The sequence below is a fragment of the Kryptolebias marmoratus genome, linkage group LG19 (genome assembly GCF_001649575.2).
Source record: "Kryptolebias marmoratus isolate JLee-2015 linkage group LG19, ASM164957v2, whole genome shotgun sequence".
Taxonomy (NCBI): Eukaryota; Metazoa; Chordata; class Actinopteri; order Cyprinodontiformes; family Rivulidae; genus Kryptolebias; species Kryptolebias marmoratus.
This window is the reverse complement of record NC_051448.1, coordinates 9660749-9679531: the sequence shown is the minus strand read 5'-3', so window position 1 is coordinate 9679531 and position 18783 is coordinate 9660749. Positions and strand designations below refer to the sequence as shown.

Here is an 18783-nt window from a genome sequence, read left to right as displayed (position 1 = left end):
TAGCACGGCTAAACAGCTATGTCTAACGGTCTTTCTAAAACCACAAAAATCACTTCCTTCATCAGAATATCCTACCTGTTAAATATAAGCGGGTAGCACAAATAGATCTATGCATTAAAAGCAGCAAGTGTTTGAAAAACATCACAACTTACGTACAAAAACTTACAAAAGCACAAAAAAAATACTTCAAAAACACTCCACAGAAATAAATTTCACTTGTCTGAATTTTTTATGTACAGATATGCATCTTTTAATGGTTTAAAATAAAATAAAAAAATAAGAAAAATCTAGTTCTTTCCATGCAGTGTCCAGAAAGAGGTATTGTTCAGCTTGTAGGGCAGCACAACTGCTTCCACCCACATCCATCATCATCATCATCATATGAAATTACTTTTTGTCACAACAAAAAATAGTGGCTGGTAAAATATTGGCTGGTGGACAAAATTTTTAATTTCCACCCCTGGTTTAATGAATGTACTGCTTTAAACATACCCCATTTCAGCTATCAGATTATACAGAAATATGGTATTTGTTTTATTTGAAAATGTAACAAACCTTTTTTTCTAGAGATATACCCAGTAGAAGAGATTTAAAGAACCTATTGTGGAACTACCTTGTGGTGGTCCCGTGCCCCTGTGTTGGTGCTGATATTTTGGGGGCAGTAAGTCTCTTCCAAAGCCTTTCGAAGAGCAGGTAGCTCCAGCTCATTACTAAAAGAAGCCACCAATCTGGACAGGGCCCCAAATATGGATGAAGCCTTTTCAGTGAAGCGAGCACTTTCCTGTTTAAAAAAAAAACAACAACTTCTGTTTTGTGCCACGAGTTCAACTGAAAGGAAGAAAAATAAAACAGTAAAGAAGATCTTGAAGTATATTCAAGGTGAAAAAAACCCAGACTGTTTGCAGGAAACTTATCAGGTTTAAATTGTTTACAGTGTTGTTGGGCTTTTAATTTGCTTTGCTCCCTTCGTATATCACACATCAGCTTTCAACGTTTCTGCCAAAAATAAATGAATACATGTACAAATATGCATAGTATTTCCCCAACATTGGTCCTGTGGTTGTATTCAAGTAAGAACAACATAAATTTACCTTTATTACCCAAACATCTGAAGATTATACAGTCCAGTAGAGTAACCAACATGAGTAATAATCACATAAAATGCTCACCTTTGTGAGGAGTGGCATGATGGTTTCTTCGTCCCCTAAGACAAATGGTGTCCTGCTGCACAGCTGAATATGGTAGCCCAGTGGTGCACGTGTGCGGACGCAGAACACGTGGCGCCTGATGGGGAGAGTGATGACAAACCGCGTTTTCAAAGCAACACCATATTATCCAGGTTTACCTCACACGGTTAAACATCTGTGGTAAACAGGTTGGATAAGCTGGTTTGAGTTCAACAAAAACCTGTTGATGCCTTAGTAGAGTTTGTAGAGACAATTTAAGATTATTTAGAACGTTTACTTTCACAACTTCACCTGATGTGGCTTCACTGTTTTTGGTGTGAGCACAGTCAGCTGGAAAATGTATACAAATTATTTTGTTAACACTGTGAGCCTTTTCAAATAAAGAAGTGAATGTAGTCATTTACATTTTTTATGACTATTTGACTGAATAAAGTGAAAATATATTATATAAACTGAGGCATCTTTGTACTTAAAAAAAGGAAATGCTTATTTTGATTTTCATACCTGCCACACATTACAAAAAGGTCTGGCGTTGGTTAAAAAAATGCATAACTGTGATTAAAATGTCAGTCCTCCATTTTAGCCTTAAATGAGCATTAATTTTTCAGAAAACAACAGAATTTCTCTGTTTCATTGTTCCATGTATTGTTTTTATATAAACCTAACGCTTCACTGATGTTGCAAATTGGTACATTAATTTATATTTTACACAAAGTCCAAACCTTTTAGGAAACAGAACTGCATGTTTCTGACTGGTATTTTGTGGGTTGAATAGTAAGAAGTACCGCAGCCTCCTGTCTGTCTACCAAGCACCGAGCTGACTTCACAGGACCTGATCAGGCATGAGAGAGTGGAACCTCACAAGCCTGGCCCCATTAACTTTACATAATTCTACCATCACAGCCTAACGAGATGGATGAGCTCTGAGGCAGTGCATGGCTGAAGCTGTAGGAGCAAACCAGAAGGAATGGGAAGGGAAGGAAGAAAAACGAAAATGCATAAAGGAGACAAGGCGGAAATAAGAAGCCAAAAACTGAAATGAAAGAAACTGAGACCACAAAAGAGCAAAGAATATGCACATGACCTTTTGTTACAAAAGCGAGTGTAGAGACTCAAAAAGAAAGATTGTTGATTAAATTATGAACCAAACACACACAGATATACTGTGCACAACTGTATAAAAATTATTTTTGGCAAAGAATCATGGATGTATCAGTCAGTGTGTCTCAAAGAGAAAGAACCATGGGGCACTGGAAGTTGAGTACCACGAGTGTGATTATGGCTCAGTGGTAATTGCACTGTTGCATACCTTCACCTGACCCCAGAAACTAGGCCCTCTGCTTCTAGGCCAAGCTGCTCCCAATAATAGAGACTGGGACAGGTGCTTTTTTACTGATTTTCAGAGCAGCTGGGGTAGGCAGATATTCTCTGCTCACATTATAAGAACCTTTAGTGGACATATTATTGCTGTAAAAATTAAACCAAGAATAAAAAGCCCCATACAGTGTTTTACTTTATGCAAAGACAACTGTGCTGTGCAAAAACAACAATATAGTTAAGTGTATAATAAGTTAAATTATACACCACATTAGGTCATTTTGGGGTATGAGGCCAAAATATGAATTTGGATACAAATAAATGTGATTTTTTTTCTGTTTGTTAGGATGCTCTACTTTATAATGTAAAATACAATAACATAATTGGTAAGTATTAAAGAACAGTCACAAGTAAACTCATCACCACAGCTTTCCCTGTATGTGTACTATTTGATCACAACGTGAATATTTTTGATTACACAAATACAAGAATCAAAAGACTTACAAATCAAATAAACATAGCCAATTAACACCCAATGGTGCTCTTTACAAACTTGGCCTAAGCCTCTAGTTTAATTAGTCTATTACAAAGAACAGTCTATATCAGCTTTGTCCTACCCCGCGGGTATGTTAAGCATAGCTGCCTTTGAGCAGGTGGTCTTGATGCTGAGAACTGGCAGCTGAGACTTCAGACTTGTCCAGGAGTGAGGCTGAATTATCAGCACTGCAGATCTACAACCACCAGATATTTCCTTTTCTATAGGAGGAGGTAAAAAGTGACAAAAAAATAATGTAGGATAGTTGTACAGTTAACCACAAGAAAAATAGTTGGTCACAGTCATAACATTTAAATTTATGTGTATTCTAAATTATTTATGTCTCTTATGAACCACAAGTATAGATAGCTATCTAGATCATTTATAGTTGCTGTCATTGGGTTATTACTGCAGAGACTTATTCAGTTAAATGTACAGAAACATTGGAAGCTATGCATTTGCATGTGTGGGTGCGCATGCAATTGTTATTCTCCTCGCCTGCATCTCCCCAGAAAAGAAGAGCAGATAAACTGATGAGGATCTGGGAAGGTTGCAGACTGTCCACACACAGGTAGTAAGTGCCTTTCACTTCTGGACACTGCGGGAAGAAACACACACACAGAGACACGGTTCTTAGATATCGATTCAGAAACAGACGCAGAATGGTACAAGGGGAAGAGCAGAAAGCCACAGAGAGGAATGATTAACTGATAAGAGGGGTGGCTTAGCTCGGTAGTGGAATGATCGAGTAAAAATACATTTGAGTTGACATTTAGGCTGGCCGTCTTAAGAAAGGAAACTTAATAAAGTAAACAAAAGCAGCATAGGCTGAAGAAGAATACAACCAAAATGAAATATTAACAGTAAAGAGGGTGAAAATAAATATTAAATTAACTCTTGGTGTCTGCTCATGTGTGTCTTTGTTTGTTTGGATGTGTACTTCAGGGCTTGCGACAGTCAGGGATCCAGTTGTGAGACACTGTGTAGATCCAGTGCAAGCGACACCTCCTGTAGTTTTGGACAGGATAGTACTCTGTTCACAAATAAACAGCTTAGTTACTGTTAACCACAATCAGTCTTTTAGAATAATGTATTTTTTTAAATGTGGCAAAACACATATTATAAGGGTGAATAAATCAAAACTTCAGAATGCACATATCTGAAAAGTAAAGCTAAAGAACTTCTTCAATGACTTCTCTTTGTTTCAAGTGTTTTACCTTAAAAACTGACTTTTGTATCTGATGAGGATAGATCTCTGGCTTATAAAAGACCAGTAAGGTCCTGGAAAAAAGGAGAGATTGATGCTTTTTATTCTGGTGCTCCAGAAGTTTGATTTTTAAACACATTTTATACCACCCTGTTCATTTTTTATAACTATGTGAGTATCCGTGTGTACAATATAAATATTTCTTCCTGCATGTTCACAGTTGTGTCTCACTGGAAGCATTGTGCAAAGTCGTCAAGGTCTATCCAGGTCTTCCGCAGGGGTGTGATAACATCTGATGATTCCTTAGCAACATTCTTTTTCATGGCAGTTGCTGGTCTATCTGAGAAGAAATTTATTTACAGTTAAGATTGAACAAGTTCTAATTAAACATGAATGTAGAAGCATTTTTGTTTAGTAAACATTTATTACAGGAAAAAAGGTAGTGCACGGCCACATAGCCTAGAGATACATCATTTGGTATTTTGTTCCATATTATTTATTGCTGCTAAAACAAATTCCCAGCATAAGGACGAAGGAAAACCATGTCTCAATCAAGGTAAGTATCATCTGAGAGATTTCTTTTCATGCCACACCTAGTGCCAAATGGATATGGAGCTGACAGTGAGATCTCAAGTCTCAAAATGCTGCAAGTAACAAAATGCTTGTGACTCACAGCAAGTTATCCTAGACTGAAATCATTACAGTGAGTCGAACTGGCCAAACTCCCACATAATGGCATAGTGTAAGCACACATGCACATCCACACTCCCACTCACAGACTCCCACTATCTCAGTGCACACTGTGCAAAGTCATAGACATATGCACACAGACGCTCTCCAGCCCCCAGAAACACACACGCGCACACGTCTGCCCCCCCGAGCTCTACTCGAAGCAAAATTCTGATCAGTAAGCTGAGGCGGCCGAGGGCCAGTATCTCTGCAGCTCAGCAATGGTGGTCTCCTAACTCAAATTGCAGGTGTTACTAAGCAACTAAACGGGGGCAGAGAAAAAGGCAGAGAATTGCCTTGATGTCACAAAGCATAATTTTAGTCCTATCTTCTTGAAATCATTTTGGCCCACAGAGAGGGGAGAAAGACGGACGTAAATACTTTTAATCACATTAACCGGGCTACACCGCACTGACTCTGTTTAAGTAAACCAATTACAGGGATCTTGAAAATGCCAGCAAAACATAATTAATGAGTATTTTTTTCCATTTTGCAAGTCAAATATTTGACATCTGATAAGTCAACTGAGTGTACAGGTTTATCTTTCAAGTACTGGAAGCATCGCACAGGAAGAGCTTTTACCATTGGAGATGAAATCGCTGTCCTTTATCTTGTCCTCTGCTGTAACCTACAGGGACAAATGAGGGAGTAAAAAAAGAAAAAGTGAGAGAGGCATGAACTGTGGGCTGCTGACAGAGTTCCACTGCAAGAGATACACTTCTACCCTCTGGTGATTTCTTGCCAGTTGTGGTGTTGTGCCATTCTCGCCCAACACAGAGACACAGTTTAATGTGACAGGGGCTGTTCCTCCCCTGCTAAAAACACCACCAGCAACTACCAGCTCTAATTTACTTTGAACGTGAGTGACAGATTAGAAATTAGTATGTTGTGTGGTATGTTGTTCCTTTGGGAGGTGATTTACAGAGTAGCTCGGATTTCTTGCCTATTTATCAAGCAAATTAAACAGATGCAGCTAACAAGTCTTTTCTTTATATCCCTACAACACTGAATTCTTTATCCTGTTAGTTTGTGTATTTTTCCTGTCTCATCACACCCCAACCGGTTGAAGCATATGGACACCCTTCCTGAGTCTGCTGGAGGTCTCTTCCTGTTAAAAAGAAGTCCTTGTTTTCCCCTGTGCAAACCAGGGGACTGAGTCAATGAAAATATTTACTGCAATTTACTAGTTTCCTTAGCATAACATTTTTTACAAATGTGAATTTTATAAAAACTAACATTTTAAGTTAAACCATTGAAAATGTAACTAATTTTAGCATAATTAAAACATAGTGGATTAAAGCTGAATAATTAAGAAATTAGTTTGAGGTAAACTGAATGGTATATACTTAACTACACTATTTAAGGATGACTTTTGTTGTAAATTGTTGCTGTATAAATATACAAATTTTAACTAAGTTAAGCGAGAAATAAAAAATAATGTTCTGGAAAAGCGTTTAGGTGACATTAAAGGTAAGTGTGGTCAACTTATATCAATTATCTGAACTTTTCTCCAGGTTCACTTGAATTGTTTTAAACAGTGCTCCGTTTAGGAAAAGAAATTGGTGAATGTCAAACAGTTTACTCAGTTATGACCAAGAATTGTGTCTTTGTATTGTGTAACTTCAAAGCAACCCCTTCCAAGACTCTCTGATGACTCAGTGGGAGAGAGATTGTGTGTGTAGCTGCATGTGAGTCATCACTTATTCAAATAAGTACCCAGAGACACAGACAGACGGAAAGAGGCATTGTGATTGGGAGGCACACTTGACCTCCTCTCTGACTCTATAGAAGAGCTTTCCTGCAACAAAAATGTCAATATGTACATGTTTATGTGCATGTTCCCTAAAGTGCATGAAACCTTCAGTCAGGCTTTAAGGCATGAGATGTTCTGTGGTCTCATAGTGTATCATTTCATGAGACTATTTGTCTTCCCTGTCTGTATAGAAAGGGGACAATGAGACTGATGAATTTTGCACAAAAGGCCCCTGGGATTATAGCTGCTGGTTTCAAAGGAGACAGCTTTTTTTCTCTTATGATCATCTTATAATCAAGTCTCTGTAGGTAGAAGAAAGCACATTTAATCTTACTCTTAAATGAGTTTTATTTTACACAGTACTGATTCTCAGAGAGACTGCTTTTACATTTAACAGTTTCCCCTGAAATTAACTGCAAGTAAAAGCATGAACTGATAACTATTTAACCTCTGATAATTAGGTAAATAACCACAATCCAAACATAACTAGAATCTAAAGCTTTAGCCCACACACAGTAAAGTGAGTAAGTTACTGAGGGTATTAGAGATGTCATGTGACAGCACCTCCCTTTATCCTGGAGTTACACACAGAGCTTGTTTCTGTTGGCCAGGACTGATAGAAACAATGGTAGGGGTCAAAACAGCAACAGTCATCCTTGCTTGATTCACAGTTTCTCAGCATGTGACCCAGCACGTGCTCGAGAGGAGCAGGGTCACACTCATGATAAATACGGCACATCCTCATGACACATATGCAAGCTGATAGAGTCTAAATCCCAAAACTTTGCATGAAATGATGCCACATTAGCATATCTGCACTACCCTAACCTAACCGCTCTATAGCTGGTCACAGTTACACAAGAGGGTGATTAATATGAACTCTATTTTTTCCTCTGTGTGCTAGGAGTGAAATGTAATAATGAACCCCCTCAAGAGACATAGACACTGATGGCTCACCATCTAATTGCACTGCTTTTTTCATCAGCACAGTGCACGACCTCTCTCTGTATAAAACCCACGCGGCTCGCTCGCTACCATCACACAACAGAAATCCTTTTTTTCCCATCTCCCCCCTGTTTCTTGCTCTCCTTTACTCTCGCCCTGTCGAACTGTCACTTTCTCTCCCTTCCTTTTTATATTGTCGAGCACAGTAGTCCCCCTCCCATATTCCTTGCCGTCTTCACTTCTGTCTTTATCTCTCTCCGTCTCTCTGTTGCTGCTGCTCTGAACCTCAGCCCCCTGGTATTTCCCTTTCTGAGCGGGTTCTCTCTTTAGTCTAAATGTGCCCCTGGTCAGTAGTGGTCTGGCTGGGAAATAACAGAAGTGACTTTGAAACCGGGGGATGGCAGCCTTGCTGTCACTGACACACAAATCTCAACTGATCAGCCTTCAGCTGGATACGTACAGGGTGCACAGTGGTGTAGGAGAATAGAGAAAAAAACAAAATTCTTAATGATATTTAAGGATTCAATGCATTTACAATAAACAATCATCTTTTAAATGTAAAACAGAGCCATTTGTATTTTAAATATTCCTGCACAGGGAATAACTTTATATACCTCTGTTTTTTCCGTGTTGTTTGGTGAGGTCGTCGTGCATTCAGGCTCAAGGCTGTTTTGAGATTCCGTTTCTTCTGTCTCAGTAATGGCCACCAACGGGGATTCACAGGACCTCTTCCTTGGAGAGCTCTGCTTGGCATCTCTGACTCACAAAGATGTATTCATTATAATGCAATAAACCATTTTATCTAAAAACTCCATGCCACATTGAAGCCATAAACACCAGAACGACACCTCTGTCATTCAACTCACTTGATTTGTGATTTATTTATCCTATGCACACACAAAACAGTTTATTTTAAGTAAACTAAAATTTGGAACAAATATTTACTTTGTATAATACTGTAGAAGGGAAGGGAAGGGAAGGGAAGGGAAGGGAAGGGAAGGGAAGGGAAGGGAAGGGAAGGGAAGAATTTCTTTCTTATCTTTAGATATTTTACAATTACATACAGTTCTGGGATTGAGTCATTGCTACGTTTGACATCACAAAAAAGAAAAGGGCTGGCAACCTCAATGAACTGCTCTGGTTTTGGCAAAGGAAACTCTGAAAGAAAAAAAAGATAAAGAGAGAGTGAGAGAGAGAGAGAGAGAGAGAGAGAGAGAGAGAGAGAGAGAGAGAGACTTCACACATCATGCTAACGCTGCTTGATCAGACTCAGTTTCTGATTTTTCACAGCATAGTTTAGTCAGAGATCAACCTATGTCAGCTCTGCCTGAGCCAATAGGTATTTTCAAAACTAGAATATTACAGCTGGGGTCTTTATATTTTTACTTTACCATGCAGTACTGTATGCCCTCTGCACTGTGTTCTAAATTTCATCCATTACAATCACTTTTTGTTCTAGATACATGTATATTTTTTCATTATTCACCTACACACTATGACATAATTTGTGCTTTTCTATTGGTCTGATATACTCCCCGGCATCCTACTCCTAGTTCCACTTCACCACCTTTTTATTTCAAAATATTTTTCTGCTTCACTTTCTTTCTTCCTGTCTTTCTTTTACTCACTCTGTGGTTCAGAGAACAACACAACGTCCTTGTGTGGACGAATGAGTTTCCATCTGGGCACAGGTGGAGGTTTGGGTGGTGCCTCCAGCTTGCATGCGCGGCTTCTCGTCAGCAGGACAACATGGCTGTGCAGCAGGGACAAGTTGTAACGGCGCAAAACTTCAGAGGAGTTTGCCTGCGAGACCGAGAAATAAACATGTGGGCAGAAATGACCATTCATGTAGTGCTCAGTCCGAAACAATAAATACTATAAGTGCATTTTCTAAATTCTACACCGTTACTCAGAATTGCTGCCAAAAGCAACCACATATAAAACCACTGAAATCCAAAATATGTGATTTTACATCTCAAACCCAGCAAAACTATCCATATTTACATGTGGGGCAAGTGTACACAATAAAGAATCAAATATGGTTTAAATTCAGATAAAAACATGCCACCAGATCACAGGTAATGTTTAATCTCCAGAACAAACGTATACAAAAGAGGTGATTAGGATATTTTATCATTCTAAAAGCAATATGAGCGTAAATTCAGGAATATATAAATATATTAATTCAAATTGGTTTATATAGCACAAATTCACAACAATATTTTACTGATAGTTGATTAAACAAAAAAGAGTTTAGGTGAAGATTAAAGCTAAAGGTAAATGTATGTAACTAACTAACCAGAAAGTAAGTAGGCCAGGGGGGGTAAAGAAAAGAAAGAAAGAAAATACCATTTGGCCAGGCCCAAAGGAACTGTCATCAGCTTGAACAGTGTAAAAGCTGGCACACACCACTACTTCAGGTACGCCTGAAACACATAAAGAAGAAGAAAGTCAGAATCTCTAACTTTGTTGCACAAACAAGCTAAAGAACATACAATTTAACAACACAAAGATCTTACAAAGCAGCACTACAATTCAGAACATACGAAACTAACTTATAACCATTTTTTTATTTATTACCAAAGTCAGCAGAAATATCAAGTGTATGTAAATGAAACCCTAGGGATGTGAAACACTTAATTTCCACAACTATAAATAAAACAACAGGATTTATTTATATCTAAATCATACGGGGGGCTCATTTCCCCCCAACAGAGCATCTTAAAAGTATAATGTAGTGGATCATGTGGGTCAGGAGACATGAAAAATCAATTTGACAGGCCATAGTGAGGGGGGATTGGAGTACTGTTAAGGCTAATATAAAGTCAGCACATTAAAAATGTAACAGATAAGTGGTTCTCACATTTAATGTTTATTTATGCACTCCAAAGAAATATAACGGTGAGCACCACAACAGATGAAGAAAGAAAATGTTTTTCCCTCTTTCTTTAATATTTGTGATTGTGAATGGAAGTACTAGCCGGTGTGTTTCCTTAAAGGATTTTTTTTTCAGAAAAGTAATGCTAAATGCATATGCAAATCATCACATTATGCTAATATTCAGCACTTGAATTTTTACATACGAGCAGAACTTTAGAGGAACATTAAAGACAGTCTAGTGTCAAAAAGAGCCATTATAGGTGAAATGTAAAAACAAGAGAGAAGTTCGGTTTTTATGGCAGTTATTAAAAATCAGTGAATCATGCTGTGTTTTAGAATACATTCCAATCAAATTACACAACAAAAATACATTTTAATGCACGTTTTGTCTGTTTATAGTCAATTTTCAGCCTACAGAGTAAACTTTATTTCTTAATAAGGTAAGTCAATCAAAACGGTTTAAGTGTAATTAATGTGTTAAAGCCTACAGTGTAGTACTATCGTGACCTGAAAACAACTCAGAGAGGACGACATATTGGAACCCCGCCTTCATCAGACAACCACACTTGACTTGGGAGGCTCTTCTACCCTGAGGGAGGACCATATAGTTCCCTCTGCTGGTTTATTTATGGGCCACCATATATTCTTTAACCCTCCATAAACTCCATGAATCGTGAACGCAGGAAAGCAAAAAGTTAGTTTGAGAGAAGAAAGGGACATTATGGGAATGACTGAAAAACTATGTATTTTACGTTGTATGAGACAATCGTGGCATTAAAGTATGTGGCATCTTGTTTTAAAGGGAATCACCGAAACAATTTTTGCAATCGTAAAGAGCATTTTTGCAGCGAATTAACAGTATGAGATTGCTGATATGTGTGTTCTTTTAAAAGTATAAATTATGTGACATATTAACTAATGTAGAGAAAGAAAACGCAAAGAGAAATATATTAAATAAAGCTTATCTGTATAGTAAACAGCTACAACTACAAATCACAAACATGATTTTAAATAAATGCATACAAAATACCATAAAAATGGAGGATTAAATCAATTAACTTACTCACATGTGGAAGCAGAGCATGTAATTTACATAGACATTTGTAGGTGTTTGTCTATTCCTCACTGATTTTTCTGTGAGTGTGTATGTGTGTGTCTAATTGTAGCACAATCTGGACCTTTGCTGATGTTTGGCTCCAGCAGCAGACTCTTATTGTCATTTGGAGAAGAATCTGTCCCTGCAGCAGGATCTGCTGTGTCAGGTTTCGTCACTGTCAAACTCTCATCCTGGTGTTTAAATTTAGGAATGGTGTCTTGAAGGAAATCCCAGATTTGTGTTGAGTAGACTGACCTGAAAAGAGTGACAAAGAAAATAACTGGTGCAGACAAAAAGTTTTGCTTTAATTACTTTACAAATCATGCATTCAGCTACTAATTGAATGTTCTTTATGTAGCTTTTGACTTGACTTTATTTCCTAAAGCCAGCAATTTAAATGAAAAGATCTTAAAATGAAAGCTGTCATGACATCTTCTTATGTATACTGTTTGTCTTAAGAACAAAAATGTTCAGCATCAGATTATACCAACTGTTTCTAGTCTGTGTCCCGGTGAAAAAAAAAAAAAGTATAAATAAAGCATTTATGAGCAGAACCGCGAGTACACTGTGTACTGAGAACTAGAAACTTACTTTACAGGAATAATTTCAGGGATCCAGCCAGTGAGATTGTGAATAAAAGTAAACTGACCCATCTCCCTGCCATCTTTGAACACTGTACTGAGAAACAAACACATAAATATGTTTCAAAAAGTGCAAACAGAGTCATGTGCATCCAATCAGAGACTTCATATGCACATACAGCAGCACACTCTCAAAGCAAACTTGTGAAGTTTAGGTTTCATTATTTTAAAAGCAAGAATATGCTTGATATTCTAGAAATTTCACTCACAAGAATAGTGTCACCTTGAAGGAATGTGTGTTTGTTTTGCTTAATCTCTTATTATATTAATATTTTGGTCAGGTAAACTACTAATCACGCACAAGTAATTCTTTATCTAATAATACTGCAGTGAGAAAAAGGTTGAGTTTGTGACAAAAGCTTAATTCCAGTTCAGTACAAATGGCTTTCTTCATGACTTTTAAATGATTCATCGGTGAGAGGCTGCTTTGTTTCCTGTCCAGGATGAAACATTTATGCCTTGTCGTTCCATGCACACCAGAACGGGGCAGCTTTAAACACACTGTGATTCTCCATCTCTGACTGGAACACTGTCACCAAATTCAGTAGCTAACATTCTGGTTTGAGATTAATTCAGCTGAAGGGTTGTAGTCAGGAAATTGCACCCTGTGGGGGTTCTTGTGCGCACGTGTGAGCTTTAAATTGTTTAGTTGGCCACATTTTCACAGATTTCAGAATTACTTGCAGGTAATCCTGATCCCAAAAAGTTCCACAGGAAGCCTCAATTTCAGTCTTTTTTTTTAAAGGCATGTTTCTATTACGCATGCATTAATTAAACATGCTCATTAAAAATGATCATAGTTGAGTTATAGTTTTGTTATCTTTACTGGATTAAGAAAATAAAGCTATATTTCACACATCCCATGTTTTACTGTATGAATTTCTTGAAATCCATTTAAAACTAGGCAATTGTATCAGCCTGTATATTATAGCTGTGCTTTAGGTCAACAGGGTTAGTACAAAGACTTAGTGTAGGTATTTTGGGATTCATTCTTCAGTGGTATTTATAAAGTCAAGCTGCAGCTAAATCTCCTTGGGATAAGGTCGAGAATGTTCTACAGCTGCCTTATGTTGGACTATAAGAGTTTCCCAATGGATAGCGCTAAGATGCTTAGAGAGTCTTTGTTCGAATGTTTGGTTTCTCACTTTTTGCAGGCCACTTTGATTAGAGCTTTACCCAGCAGCATTGGCCACAGTTCTGTTCGACAGGTGGAGGCTGGGAGAAGCAGGTTGTTCTTTTCGTCAAAAGGCAGAGAATCATCTACTGTTACCTTTCTCCAGGAACCCTGAAGACAAAAAAGGCAGGAGAGAAGAAAAAAAAGATTAATGTTTCTCACAGATTAGGTTTTAGAAAATAGGTTTTTTTATTTGTTTTCCGGTTGTAGCAAGACTTGAGTAATTAGGTAAACGTTAAAAGGAAAGCACAAAGAAACCTTAACTTAATAGCATCTTAAATCTTATTCATTTAATCCACTAGTTGTTTTTCAGTTAGATCCAGAATGAAACACTTAAGGCAAAACACTTGTGAGCTGCTGGTAGCATGGTTCAACTCCTTTCTTTATACAGAAAATTAAAACTGCACACTTACTGCTCTGTGAGATGCAGCCAAGACTATTTCATTAAGCCCCTAATAGAATGAAATAAAAAAAACCTCTATGTTATTCAGTTTAAAAATAAAAAGAGAGTTGAACAAGATTGCACAACCCGCAAAATGCAAATTCATTAAGAAATGGGGGCATCATTTCAACAACTTTCTGCAATGAAATATAGAATATACCTAAATTACATACTTTATTCTATATAGTGTACATCTGTTTTTATGACTTATTATTTATTGCAAAACCCTTATAGATGGGCATCAACACAGCAGTGACAGCAAAGATATGTTCATGTTTTGTATCACTGCTGTATTATTGGTTAATGGCCTCCTATCAGGTAAACAATCACACTAGGAGTGATTAAAATCAAATCATTTTTTTGTCTGATGCCATCACTGCTCTGGCAATCTCAAGTTTTTAGTACTGATGGTTCAACTCAACCTTACTTTTCCAAACAGCTTCAAAATGCTGATATAAAGGCTTTTTTAAGTAAGTCACAAAACTTTGCATCAATAAATTAAACAAAGGTCATTTTTTGCTTCAAGTTTAATATGCAAATTGACAATTAATCATAGATTGAAAATCCTCTCACAGTCTATTTTTATAATACTGTGTGATTCACTGAATTGTATTATATCGCTTAGCATTAACCACCTCATAATTCTATCTCATTATTGCATCTTTGTAACTCGAGCAGTGTCGGAGGTTAGCATATAGCATATCTCATTTAGAAAGGGGTGTTTCACGCTCTTTGTAAAAAGGAAAACAAGCACAATCAGGTGACAATCTGACTGACTGCTCACAGACATGCTTCTTTTATCAGCATATTTTGAACAAACACTGCATTGTATATACAATGGAGAGAAAATGTTCCTCTCAATTGTTCTTATCTTTTTTTCTCCTACAGACGAGCTTGATGTGTTCACATGATGGAGTTAAACAGTCTGAAGGACAGAGTTCTACTGTAGCAGTGATGAAGAAAAGCAGGAGCAGCAGAGAGTTCATGTTATACTGTTTCAGGCTGTTTGGGGGAAAAAAAATGCAAGAGTTAAAAAAGAAAACCCTTGGACAAATAAGTGATAATTGAGAGAAAGCAGTAGCCTAAGAACAAAATGAGGAAATTAGAATGGGGGTAGTAGAGGCTGGGAGCTTAATAGCATCACAACTACCATCTGTTAGGATGAATAGGGTTGGCACAGCAAGTGTTGCCTACAACTGTGTCATGCTTGTTTATCAAAGCAAAAATCTATGTGAGACAGAGAAAAAAAAATAATTGGCCCTAATTTTTAATGCTATATTGGTAACCCAATTGTTGTTATGGAAGTTCCCTCTCTAAAGTACACAATAATGTAGTGTCCTTTGCTCTGTGGCAAGTAACACACATAAAAAAACTCACTGTGCTGTGTCCCAAAGATGACTTTAATGTGGAGCCACAATCTGTAAAATTCTAAAACTTGTATAAAATCATAATGAATGACACTGCTTTGAATAAAACCCTCCGAGCCTTGTGCCTACTTGAAGGGTCATAAGCGGAGAAATCCAACTTGAGCCTTGCTGTTCGAAAAAGCAGCTGACTCGTGTTAAGCTTTATCTATTCAACAGGCAGTGTAGACCCCGTCAGTTCTGGCACAGCAGTGAGACTGATTGATTTGAGCTGTGAGGATAAGGCTCTCTCATCCCTCCCCTTCCCCATCCGTGCCGTTCCCCTTTCATCTGCTGAACCATGTGATCTGCTGCAAAAAGGAAATTTCAATTTTATGCCATGCAACTGTGCCCCTAAACATGCACGATTAACAAAGAGGTACTGGCAGAGACAACTTCTGAAGTAGTAACAAAATTTAAGGGGTTTTCTACTATGTTCAGCATTTCAGATCAGAAGAAAATCTCACTTTAAATAAAAGCCAACAGATTTTCCAGAGGGAATTTTTGTATGCATTTCTGTGTTTATGTCAGGCTTACCATCCAGTAAAGTCTGACCACATACTTCCCATAGCTGTTGTAAAGTGGCACATGACCTTTCACCACCTTGCACAGTGAGAAGATGTGCTCCCAAGGTTTCCAACCTTCTTGCTGTGTAGATGTGCAGTCATACAGCATCCAAACAATGTAGATCTCACTGATGATCCATCTCATCAGCTTAAGAGGAGAGAGAATGAAGGGCAGGGGGAAAAAATCAGGTTTTTTTTTTCATTCCAGGCAAAAATCTCCCTTTAGACATCTTAATTTATTTTATTTTCAAGTGCTAATCAACACTGAATAAAAAAAAAAAAAATGCTGCAAACTAACCTCACAGTAGGACAGATGAGCGTTGGGGGAGATGAGGTCAAAATTCCTTTTGTTTTCAACCACAGTGAGATCCTAAAGTCAAGCACGTTGTTATTATTTGAATTGTAGACATACTGGACTGTTTCCTAGTATTGTCATATGAGTAATGGATGACAAAATCCTTTTTGTTTATTAATATTATTTCAATAAAATGGCAAAGAATAGTATCGTTACAAGTCACATTTTCAAAATATGCAAAAAACATAACAATGCTCATCTCAGTGTTTAAACTGGTCAACCACTGATATGATGCTTAAAGGACCTAATGTCTATGGAATCTGCAAAGATAAATAACTACCATGTTACTAATCAAATGTGATGGAGACACAGATAGTCAGCAAAATGAGGGAGTTTTGTTTTCTCCCACTGTTAGTTGTTCTTATTAAAGGCTAAACATTTTTTATTAAACACACTGTCTTTGAAAATGCCAAAACGTAGACTGCAGTCTCAGACGTGCTGCAGCGTTTGTCTGCGTGAATGATTGCTTTTGTGATTAGCCTCTTTTAGTATGAAACTAATGAAACGGTTTTGACATTTTTGAGTGAAAAGGCAGCATATGACCCAGCAAGATCTGATTCGAAATAACAGGAAGCTCCCAGTAATTGCTGAATAATGCACTAGGAAAAGTGGAGTAAAGTGATTAAAACCTTATTGGAGGCAGGCGATGAGATAACGTGTCTCCTTAACAGCAGTTCACAGTGTGAAGCAGAAAGGAGTGCACTTTTAAATCATGTCGCTGGGAAAATTAAACTGTATGGTTCTGGATAGCAGATTCATCCTGTAGTTGACTAACTAGTAAAAATCAATGCGAAATGACTAGAAACCCCTAAAAGAAGCACAGGTAGTAGTCAATGTAGAAGTCATTTGCTAACTAAAAAAAGTTTTATAATCATACATGTAGAAACATAAACTGTCTGCTTGAGAATCCAAAAGCAGCTAGTATTTATTTTAGATTATAACACATTGATCAAATACATAAAATGTATAATTATGAATGTATTAATGTGAACTGGCAGTCACTACCAAATAACAGATGCTAGACTCTGTTTCTGGGTGAGGTAAATGGTCTGCATCTGTATTCAGGCCTGAGCTATCATTTTGAGAGGTACTGTCTTCGGCCACAAATGCCTTTTTAGGAAGTGAACCGTGGGCTCTTACGCTCACGTTGTCGAAAACGTGCAAATGTGGACAGTTAGCTGTTGCTTGTCTGAAGACTCTAGTCTATCCCCATAAATGGAATTGAATGTACTTGAATCCTACAGGTCCGTCCCAGTGGGACGTGGGTGTCTTGTTACTCTTTACTAGGGTGTGGTAAATGTTCATAAAAACAAGCAGCCCCAGAGAAACGGGGGATTTCACTGATTGGACCAGAAGTTCCCGGTTTCGGCACAGACTCTGTTGTCTTGAATAAAGTCTCACTGTTCAAAAGATAACTTATGTCTGTAAAGTCATTTTCTTTTGATCAGTACATCGTTGCTGCAATTATGAAGACCCAGAAGAACGTCCACCTTTTGAAGACACTTCATGGGAACACCTGTGAATGTAAGTTCAGGTGTAGCTCAAAGTAAATGAACGTCAAGAACTAATGTTTCCTTGCGTAACACATGCAGCTGACATATGGTGGGCTTAAGGTGCCAGCATTAAGTCACTGGTGGCCTAATAGCTAAATGTACAAACTTGGCCGACTGTATTAACAGTTTTCACCAAGTAATAACACAAGGAGCTTAATTTTATAATAAGAACCATGTAAATCTTATAAGATGCGTGAAAGTTACCTTTTCAACAGTAAACTCTGCAGGATGCTTCCAGGTGTGCACCTTCAAAGTTGAAGGCAGAGAAACTTTTCCCTCTGGATCCTCAAAATGTGGCTGCAGACAAAGGATATGTGAAACAACAGGTAACCAAAAGCTACATAATGTTAACTTTTACATTAAAACATGGCAAAATTTGTATACGTATATACTGTACACATATTGTTCTGGTGGCAGTTTAGCATGTAAATTCCTTTCAAACTTTAAAGTATGTACAGCATTAGGGCTCTTGCTTGACTTTCTGTCTTCAGGTCCTTTGAAGGAGTCCCACTTCTCCTTGTTGACTTCAGCATCATTCCACTCAGGCCAGATGGGGAATCTGAGTTTCCCCGCACCTCCGAGGTTCTCAGACGAATTGCCCACGGACGCAGCGCTGAAATGAAGACAAATTCATAGCTAAAATTATCCTGCCCCCTTATTTTTCCTCAATTAAATTCTGTCAAAACTCTCCCATAACAAGGTAAATGCGCGTGGCAAGCTAAGATAAGCCAACTCATTCCTTAAGATGCTAGCAGGCTTTTAGTATTTTATTCTAATTGTGTGTAGCTAATGCTCATGCTACAACGGATGATTTTTTTATTCGCGTTAATGACGAAGTTGACTTAAACTCACTCTGTATGTCGGTCCGATAAAGACACCCTGCTTGACGAGTCCTTTTTCTTTATTTGTGTTTTGGACATTGTATTTAGTAACAGAAGCACTAACTTACTAACAAAGAAAGAAAAAAAATAATGAAGCTACAGAAGTTCAGTAAGGTCTC

At 37.7% G+C, this 18783-nt stretch overlaps 1 protein-coding gene across 1 annotated transcript in view; it reads right to left on the bottom strand.

Annotated features, from left to right (window-relative positions):
• Positions 1-18783, bottom strand: part of adgb (androglobin) — a 33364-nt gene extending 14581 nt beyond the window's left edge. Inside the window, exons 1-20 of the mRNA XM_037981697.1 lie at positions 18636-18783; positions 18240-18396; positions 17988-18080; positions 16174-16245; positions 15847-16023; positions 13436-13575; positions 12241-12327; positions 11732-11904; positions 10023-10099; positions 9302-9476; positions 8738-8831; positions 8288-8429; positions 5558-5603; positions 4478-4586; positions 4257-4320; positions 3822-4072; positions 3529-3740; positions 3122-3272; positions 1170-1284; positions 614-781 (exon numbers count right to left, since the gene is read on the bottom strand). Coding sequence (XP_037837625.1) covers positions 614-781; positions 1170-1284; positions 3122-3272; positions 3529-3740; positions 3822-4072; positions 4257-4320; positions 4478-4586; positions 5558-5603; positions 8288-8429; positions 8738-8831; positions 9302-9476; positions 10023-10099; positions 11732-11904; positions 12241-12327; positions 13436-13575; positions 15847-16023; positions 16174-16245; positions 17988-18080; positions 18240-18396; positions 18636-18703 — 2571 coding nt within the window. The 5' untranslated portion in view covers positions 18704-18783. The remainder of the gene's footprint in view (positions 1-613; positions 782-1169; positions 1285-3121; positions 3273-3528; positions 3741-3821; positions 4073-4256; positions 4321-4477; positions 4587-5557; positions 5604-8287; positions 8430-8737; positions 8832-9301; positions 9477-10022; positions 10100-11731; positions 11905-12240; positions 12328-13435; positions 13576-15846; positions 16024-16173; positions 16246-17987; positions 18081-18239; positions 18397-18635) is intronic.